This window comes from Anastrepha ludens, chromosome 4, assembly GCF_028408465.1.
Source record: "Anastrepha ludens isolate Willacy chromosome 4, idAnaLude1.1, whole genome shotgun sequence".
NCBI classification, from domain to species: domain Eukaryota; kingdom Metazoa; phylum Arthropoda; class Insecta; order Diptera; family Tephritidae; genus Anastrepha; species Anastrepha ludens.
In genome coordinates, this window is record NC_071500.1 from 115488543 (window position 1) to 115498483 (window position 9941).

The 9941-nt window shown below is 39.0% G+C and overlaps 2 protein-coding genes across 2 annotated transcripts; both read right to left on the reverse strand.

Annotated features, from left to right (window-relative positions):
• Nucleotides 1-4061: 4061 nt before the first annotated feature.
• LOC128862318 (uncharacterized) lies at nt 4062-5098 on the reverse strand. The gene has a single exon (XM_054100876.1). The coding sequence runs from the start codon at nt 4959-4961 to the stop codon at nt 4206-4208; it is 756 nt and encodes a 251-aa protein (XP_053956851.1). The 5' UTR covers nt 4962-5098; the 3' UTR covers nt 4062-4205.
• A 3602-nt stretch (nt 5099-8700) lies between these two features.
• LOC128862319 (uncharacterized) lies at nt 8701-9580 on the reverse strand. Its single transcript, XM_054100878.1, has one exon. It carries the CDS (start codon nt 9518-9520, stop codon nt 8780-8782), a length of 741 nt encoding a protein of 246 aa, XP_053956853.1. The 5' UTR covers nt 9521-9580; the 3' UTR covers nt 8701-8779.
• Between the last annotated feature and the right edge of the window lie 361 nt (nt 9581-9941).

The window sequence follows — 9941 nt, forward strand, 5'->3', positions numbered from 1 at the left end:
GAAAACTGAGTACTGATACCGTTTTACTTCGCAGCTACAAGCTTTTATACAATTCATTTGTCACAGAAGCGTTTGATTCGAGCCTAGCAGTGGAGACCTTAAGAGTTCACAAAACGCCTTATTAATATTTAATGATTTCTTATGTTTTCTGCTACCGAGTTTCTCAGTTCTTTCTGTTTTTGATTTTTTTGTCAAAGTTGCTTTGGTTTTCAGTTTTCTCTTTGCTTAGCTCTATTTCTTTACGAACGAGTATAGTCGTGTGGTTATAGTTGATTGTTGGATTTTGATTTAAAATTGTTAGCATTGTAATTATCATAAATTGACCAACTGCATTGAATTTTCAAACGCTGTGGAACTTTTAATGTGATTTGGTTTTTGAATTTTTATAAAACTTAGCGAGTGTAATATTACAGTATCATTGAGGCTAATTTTGAAGGTAGCCGTCTTTTTCCTGAAACCGGTTTTAAATGTGCTTAAATTCGGTGAGTTTTACCTCTTTTATAGACTAGGAAATCGCTTCCGTATAAAACACTTAGACCCAAGAGCATTCAGGAGGGGCTATAGAAAGGGCTATTAGGATATAATTTTTAATTTTTAATAGAGTAGGTATGTTGGTTGCGTAAGGGCCCATAAAATAATTTGTCGTGCTTTGCACTAGGTGCTCAGTACTTTCTAACAATACCTTTACTTCATCATCATCAGGTACAGTTTGAATAGATTACAGATGGAGATAGTTTCACTGTAAGAATATTATATAGCTTAATTCCATTAGGCGTTTAGATGTAATAAATAAAATCTCAAATATATTTCTTAGTTTTAGGGTTTTTATTTTGTTACTTTCGAGGATCTGCGCCCTTGTTTGCGATATGCCACTGATGATAAAAGTGGTATATCTCCTCACCAATACTGCCGTTTGTAAGGATTTTGGGTACGATTTTAAGCGGTCTGTCATGAAAAGCTACTTACACAAAATCATCTGCCGTTCGGTGGTGGAATAATACGGTAGGTCCCTTTATTTGTAGAAAACATCAAGACGCACACCACAAAGAGAAGGAGAAGATCGGACAAGCATGCAAATTATCTATACATCGCATTAAATAAAGTCCTGTAATGCCAATGTAACTGATAAAGAATGATAACTTCGTACAGAACGCCCCGATTTGGATCTTAAAGCTTAGCTGCCCGAGAGGATTAACGTTACAACAACATAATTTGAAGTCTATAAAAGGGTCGTGATACTATGGAGAAATGTGTAGATATGTAAAAAATCATATATTGTTGCTGTTACATCAAAAACTAATCAATCGATTGAAATATTTTTAATTTTAGTTCAATTTTGAAATTTTTACTCTCGTTCTACACCATTAAATTCAGTTAATTATTTTCTAACATAACCAAAATTTGTTATACAAATGTTGCATTTAAAAAAAAACAACAATGGTTGTGTATATGTTCACTGTATGTTCAGAGGAAATAAGCAGCCATGGCAAATATAAGAAGATATGCAGCCAGGTATCTGCTCATTTGTTTTGTTACTTACTGCTTTTCGTTTTTTGAGTTTGGCGATGCCGTGCAGTGTGCGGACTGCAGCACTTTTGTGGAAGATCCACCAATTTTTTCACCTCCTGGGATGGAAAAGAAGAACAAGTCTGGCTGCATGATCTCCCTCCTTCCAGTGGCCTTTAAGGATTGCAGTGATATGTTTGGGCGAGAGCATCCTGACAGGTAATTCGTCCTCTGGATGTTGTGCGACGGCCATGTGTTTCTTGTTGTGGTGCATGTAGTTAATTAGTTCCACCTTCTTTCGATTAATACATTGTAGTGTAAAGCAATGGATGTTTTTATTGAGTTGAATGGGGTAGCAACTGCCACCATCTCTGTTATGTCCAGTGCCGAACCTTTCCTTGCTAGCTCATCCGCTATCTCATTACCCTTTATATTCCTTTGATCAGGCACCCATCTCAGAGCACTTTGAACCCAATGACCAGGCATTCCTAGTTCCTCTCTAGTTTGGAAGAAATAGAGCTGACATCTAAGGCCTTGATATCTGCTTGATTGTCTGCAAAGATAGCTAGCTACTCTTGCTTTTCTGATTGCTAATAGTTCAACCTGGAACACGCTTACACAGTCAGGAAGTCGAATTGATTTGGTTAATTTGACAGGCTCCAGCTCTACACTACAGTTCATCTTAGAACCGTCAATCAATGTCGAGTCTACCAATCACCGTACCTTTGCTCCATTCGACTCTCGGTGCCAAAATATCTGAATTTTAGCCCGACGAAAGTATGGTGGCTGCGAAGAAGCTAATATACTTTATCCTTAAGTCCGCCAGCTCATAAGCCCAGCAGTTTTCCGTTATGCCACTGTGACCGAGAACCTAAATGAGCCTAAAGTATTAGGATGAAATCAGGTATTCCGCAACTTATTCTAAACGTACAAAACAACGAACCCAGGACTCTAATTACCGCTTGCCTGTCGGAGTAGATATTTATCCCCCTACAGCAATTACAGGAGGAAGCAACCAATCCTGCTTCTCTAATTGCGGTTGTCTCCGCTTGGAAAACACTACAGTAGTTCAGAACCGTACATTCCTCGCAGAATACTCCCCCACCATTCCTTCCATTCAGCGTCGAACCGTTCGTAAATGTGGTATTAAGCTCCAAGAAATTTATTCAACAGTTTTTTATTTGGAAAAGTCAGTTGAGTGCCACAATTTCCCAAATTGGAGTTAAAAATATAAAAATTCGATCAAAAAACACGTGTGTCGCAAAGCTGTGATTCCAACGATTCGCTTCGCGAAGATGAGGCACGCCTTGGAAGGCTAATCGGCGAAAATGGCCACAAAATCATGGAAATCGTGAAGTCGCATCGACATGTGTTTTTTTTTTTGTTTTTTATTGCCATTGTAACTAGTTGTTAATAAATTATAAACTAACGAACAATTTGGATTTAATTTTGTGCAATACAACTAAATTTAATAATGCCCTGCCCAAGGCTTGCAGAGAAGTGGGCTACTGCGTGAGTTGGTGCGGTTTTTTTCGTTTCAGCCTTTCCTTCCACTTAACGGGATCAATTAAGGCTGAGGCTTCGCTATTTACATGGTGGCGTAGTCTTTCCATATGAGACTTAGCGCTTATGTTGATCGAAGTGGCAACTGATTCGATGCCAAGGTCGGACGTACCAAGGTGCATTAACAGCGCATCGTAGTATCTTATTTTGGAATCTTTGTATAGATTTTATATTGGTTGAGCTTGAGCAACCCCATAGCTGGATCCTATAGGTCCAAATTGGTTCAAGCAACTGCTTCTATAAAATAATTTTATTGTATAGGGATAAGGCTGATTAGTTGCCCATAAGCCAATATATATTTCTATATCTGATATCGACATGTGAACATTTATTCCATTGCCCAGAGGCTATAAGTAAACAGCAAAATCGCTATTTAACTAAATTTACTTCAAAAAAGAACGATCTCGTTACTTCACCTAATAATTATGGTACATTGAAAGACCAGTAGAGACCCACGTTTGTTCTAAAGATATTTGTGTTACAGTTTTCCATTCTTTGATTCTGTGCTAAGAATCACAGAAGACGATCGACCAATAACAGCTTAAAGTACCAGTGTTCCATACGCTTCCCTTCGTTCAACTCGCATTGGAAAACATGGGCCACAGCGCAGAAAGTTTTACTATATTTAAATCAGATATGTACGTCCTGATGGTTCTATATCCTGGTTTTACAGAGTCAAATGCGAAGTGCTGCTAGTAACTAGAACTTTTGAGTGGTGTTGGACGTTGATGTTACATTAATTTCGAGAAAAGTCACCATGGAATCTGTTATTATAGCAGAAGAGAGTTGGTTAATTCTTCCCATCCCTAATTGGTATCTTCGTAAATGCCAATGCGTAGTAGTTTGCCCTATGAAACTTTTCAACAGCTAAAGGCCCTGTGCACGTTTTATAAAGTGTTGCTTTGAATCGTATCAGAAAGTTGAAATAAAAGTTGATTTTTAGTTGTTGTATTTATTTTGTTTGTATTTATTTTGTTTCCAGTCTAAAAAAATCTTTAACAATTTGCGTATGCATCCATACATATTTACATCCTTAAACTTCTTTTACGTACTTAATTATAATTGTTAACAATTTTCTATACTAAATATGGTTTTTGAAGGGCAATTTTTGGGTAAATCTCTGTATGGACCAATCTTTACCACTGCTGCAATTGTCCAGCGGTGTAGTAAAACATTGGCTGTTGGGCGCCAAATTGTTGGGGAATAATGTATTGTTGTTGCTGTGCAAACTGTTGCAAACGAGCGGGACGAGCTTTGGTCGTTGTCTTGGCTTTGACAATGCGGGCCGATTTGGCTGAGGTGACGCGACCACGGGCAGAAGCTGGAGCGCGCAACTTTGCTGGACGAGCAGATTTGCGTGCGTTAATGCGACGACCGAACACCAAGCGTCCAGATTGAATTTCCTCCTCAGCTGCTTCAGCTTGTTCCTCTTCCTCAGCGACGATTGTTTCGATTTCCTCAACGGGGGTGATTTCATTCACTGCTGGCACATCCTCAGCCTCTGGTGGCCCATAGGTTAGGTCAGGTTCGTGTTCGCCCTCGGCATCATCAGCGACAGCTACTTCATCAACCTCTTCCTGTTCAAAAGCTGGTTCTTGCTCAGCAGGTAGATCAACATTCACGGATACATTTACATCATCTACAGGCGCAACGGGTACTTCTGGTGCAGCAGCGGCGGCAGCTTCATCGAATGGTATCTCTGGGATCAATTCCTTGGCGGAGGGGTATGGGGTCACACCAGCTTCTTCGGCGGCCTCCTGACGTGCCAGGAAACGACTGCGTTGCTTGGAGAGTTGCAAGCGGCCACTGCGATTGCGATAACGTGGCGCTTCAGCGGTGCAGAGTGCGACAGCCAGACAGGCAACGAACAGGATTTGGAAGAAGCGAGACATTTTGATTTGGTTTGTGTTTGACTAAGTTGGGAAAACTGAGTACTGATACCGTTTTGCTTCGCAGCTACAAGCTTTTATACAATTCATTTGTCACAGAAGCGTTTGATTCGAGCCTAGCGGTGGAGACCTTAAGAGTTCACAAAACGCCTTATTAATATTTAATGATTTCTTATGTTTTCTGCTACCGAGTTTCTCAGTTCTCTTTGTTTTGGATTTTTGGTCAAAGTTGCTTTTGTGTTCTGTTCGTTTTTTTTTCAGTTTTCTCTTTGCTGTGCTTTATTTCTTTACGAGCGAGTGTAGTCGTGTGGTTGTAGTTGAATTTAGCACGGCTTACATTTTGAAAACTCGTTTCGTATCATAGCACCTTACAGCAAAATCGGAACTGTTGGTAGAGCTGAAATTATACGAGATCCGTTCGCCGTGCAATGAAAAAATCTTACGTGAAGCTTTGCATGTTTCAAACAGGACATAACAAGGATATTAAATTAAAATAAAGTTCCAAAAAACTGTATTTTTGTGAGTGCATATATTTACATGATCAATAGCCGAATACCGTCCTTTCCATGAACAAACCAAATGATTGGAAGGTCCACAAGAACTCAAATATTTCCTTTCCCAAAAAAAACAGTGTTCGCATTACTGAAACGAAAAGGATTTATAGACGCTCAATTAGGAATTTACTGAAAGGTTTAGGGATTGCTTTATACTAGATATTACAACAACACAATGTGATACAATAAGTTAAATACCGCCTTGTGTTGCCTCGTGTGGTGTGACTTTTCTAGCACGAATAAAATTGTAAAAGTGTTCCGGAGCCAACTGGAATATTCAAGAAGAGTCCGCACCATCAAACAAAAGATGCTGCATGAAATTTATGGCATTCATTTGAAGCTGAAAGCAGGAAAAGTATAAAATAAAGGAATAAAAATAGGTGCACTGAAACTGCCAAAGCAAAACTCATCAAAGTATTCTTGACTTATAAAGGTTTTAAATATCATGGCGTAAATTGCGTAAGTTCGTACAAACGAATATCAGAGGCTTCGAGCACTTCATCGCAATATAAATTATCATAACCCTATGTATTTCCGAACAACAACAATAATCTCCCACAAGCTACTCTCTTCCCGCAAACCAAATTGAAATCGAACCAAACATTTTCAAGGGCAGAAGGAGTAAAAAGTAAACATTTTTAAGAATTTAATATTTTTATAGACGAAACAGCTCAATCACATTATTTTCAGCTCTTAGTTTGTATATATTTTCTTGTGTGTAAAATTAATAAGAAAAAAATTATCATATTTTTGCAATTTTGTTTATATTTATTCCACTTCACTAACGGCGCCGTTTTTAGGTATAGAGCTCACTCGCAGCATTGAATAGGGGGAGCAAATATGTATATATTCCAAAATAATTTGGAATAAATCCAACAGAAAATTTGGGCTTTGATACCAACCTGAACTTTTACGGATGAACACGGGCACAGCCGCAGACGAAGTTCAGTCGTTCCCTAGGATTAAATAAGATCCCGATTTCTACCTTAGGGAATTTATTTTTTTATTTTAATAACATTGTATAGAACGTTTCCATTTGGAACGACTTTTTTGAATCTTAAAGTTTAGCTATCCGGGAAGGCTAATTTTAAAATAATTTAAAGTCCATAAAAGGGGCATCGTAATATGCCGAAATGTGGTCAAGAAATCATAAATAGTTGCTGTTAAATCAAAAACTAGTCAATCATTTCTTTTTTGTAGTTAAACCTTGAAATGCTTGCTCTCGTTCTGCATCAATAAAACCAGTTAGTTGTTTTCTAATCTAGCCAAAATTTGATAAGCAAATGTTGGCCTTTCCACAAAAGAACCTTTTCATTTGCATGTTCGCTGTGTGTCAAATGTGGGCCCTGTGAAAATAAGTAGCCAAAGTAAAGATGAGAAGATATGCGTTCACGTATCTCCTCATTTGTTTTGTTACTTCCTGCCTTTTAGTTTTTCGCGTTTGGCAATGCCGTGCAGAGTGCGGACTACACCCGATTTGTGAGAGATCTACCACTTTTCATTTTTTTTTGTTTGATTGCATTCCTAATAATCCAAATCCACCAAGATTATGTAATGGAATTTGTCTGCTGATCAAGACGGTTAGAGCGGACTTAATTCTGTGCCTAATCTTGACTGCCTGTGGTGCTGAAGAAAAGGTTTGATTTCAAGAATCCTAATAATACCGGCGAGTAGTAAGAAGCCGATTTTTTCTGTGGAAACGAGAAAGCTGCTTGAATACAGAACCTTTTATCTTCTTTAAAATCATGGGTTCCTCTACTCAGAGTATTTAGTGGAAATCATCCTATATAATTTGATTTAATGGTAGTTAAGAGTACCGTTTCTTCAAAATTTAGTAACTAGCCCAGGTATGCTAGAAACGAACAGCAGCTGATTGTACTCTGTGCAGTAACACATTTTTAGCGCTTTCAGATGGATATTTTTAGTGAACCACTGGTCATACTATATGACAATTTAAAGCGGTATCATTATTTATTATTCCTTGTAGCAATCCAAAGTAATACATTCAATAATTAATTTATTAATTAATGTGTAGTTCAAATTGGTGTGCAAGTTCAAAAGTGTTCCGCTCTTCGTCAGTGCTTAGGGTGGAGACTAGCCTCTTCCAACGTCTTCTATTATATGCATAAATCCTTATTTGACTCCACGAATCAAAACTCTCGCTTTCAGTACGCACCGTTCACGCACGCCATTTTTGGCTTTTCCCCTTGTGGATCCACTCGAACGCCATTCTCGCAATATTCGTGTTGTCTTCTCGAAGCGTATGACCAATCCAGCCCCATTTTCTCCGATTGATTTCTGAATTGACGGGCATTCTCAGCGCATTGAGGTCATCATTTGACCCAAACACCATTGGACAGAAAACTCGCACTAAACACGAGCAATAAAAAAGTGGTATTACCCTTCAAAAAATTTTCTAAACAGTTTCGAGCTTGGCAAAGCCATGCTGCAAATTCGCTTTCTGGAGCTTGTCGAAAATCTCGACAAAATCATGGAAATCGTAAAGTCGGATCGACATGTGAGCATTTATTCTATTGTCCAGTAGCTAAAAATTAGCCAGAAAAAATGATGCTTAAAACGGATAAACTAAATTTACTTCGTCATTGAGCATCTTCAACTAATAATTTTTTGCAGGGTAAGTAGAGTCCTACGTTTGCTCTACAGGCATTTGTGCAACAGTTTTCCATTCCTTGATTCTACGCTAAGAATCAAAGAAGACCCTCAGTAACATTTTTCGGTAAAATCGCATTGGGAAACATGGGCCACAGCGCAGAAAAATTGACTATATTAAATCAAATATGTACGTCCTAAGTGGCACTATATCTTGGTTTTATAGAGTCAAATGCGAAGTGCTGCTACATAGTAACTAGAGCTCGAGAAAAGTCACCATGGAATCTCTTAAGTTAGCAGAAGAGAGTTGATTTATTCTTCCCATCCCTAATTGGTATCTTCGTAAATGCTAATGCGTAGTAGTTTGCCCTATGAAACTTTTCAACAGCTAAAGGTCCTGTGCACGTTTTATAAAGTGTTGCTTTGAATCATATCAGAAAGTTGAAATAAAAGTTGATTTTTAGTTGTTGTATTTATTTTGTTTGTATTTATTTTGTTTTCAGTCTAAAAAAATCTTTAACAATTTGCGTATGCATCCATACATATTTACATCCTTAAACTTCTTTTACGTACTTAATTATAATTGTTAACAATTTTCTATACTAAATATGGTTTTTGAAGGGCAATTTTTTTGCAAATCTCTGTATAGACCAATCTTTACCACTGCTGCAATTGTCCGGCGGTGTAGTAAAACATTGGCTGTTGGGGAATAATGTATTGTTGTTGCTGTGCAAACTGTTGCAAACGAGCGGGACGAGCTTTGGTCGTTGTCTTGACTTTGACAATGCGGGCCGATTTGGCAGAGGTGACGCGACTACGGGCAGAAGCTGGAGCGCGCAACTTTGCTGGACGAGCAGATTTGCGTGCGTTAATGCGACGACCGAACACCAAGCGTCCAGATTGAATTTCCTCCTCAGCAGCTTCAGCTTGTTCCTCTTCCTCAGCGACGGTTGTTTCGATTTCCTCAACGGGGGTGATTTCATTCACTGCTGGCACATCCTCAGCCTCTGGTGGCCCATAGGTTAGGTCAGGTTCGTGTTCGCCCTCGGCATCATCAGCGATAGCTACTTCATCAACCTCTTCCTGTTCAAAAGCTGGTTCCTGCTCAGCAGGTAGATCAACATTCACGGATACATTTACATCATCTACAGGCGCAACTGGTACTTCTGGTGCAGCAGCGGCGGCAGCTTCATCGAATGGTATCTCTGGAATCAGTTCCTTGGCGGAGGGGTATGGGGTCACACCAGCTTCTTCGGCGGCCTCCTGGCGTGCCAGGAAACGACTGCGTTGCTTGGAGAGTTGCAAGCGGCCACTGCGACTGCGATAACGTGGCGCTTCAGCGGCGCAGAGTGCGACAGCCAGGCAGGCAACGAACAGGATTTGGAAGAAGCGAGACATAGTAATTGTTTTAATTGAGTAAGTTGCTGTACCGAACTTAGGTAGCTGTGAACTGATGCCGTTTGTGGCTATCGCTAACGTTTTTATACAATCGAAAAAATTATGTAAATGCTTAAGTTTGTAATGAATGCAAGAGACCTTTAAAGGTTTTATTCAAGTTTTAGTACTTATTTTGTTAGCGTCTTTTTGCTGCTGCATAATTCTTGATATTATTTTAGTCTTTATTTTTTGGCTATTTCAAGTTTTTTAGTATTTTTTCGCTTGTCATTGTTTGTGCTATTTGTCTATGAATTTTTCGGCAGTGTTCTTGCCTTTTTGAGGGGCATCCACGACATGCATTGCATAATAAATCCCACTAAATAGTCTAAACCGTAATTACTAGTGGCCGTTAGACTAAAAAAATACCTTCGCGCGGGTTCGA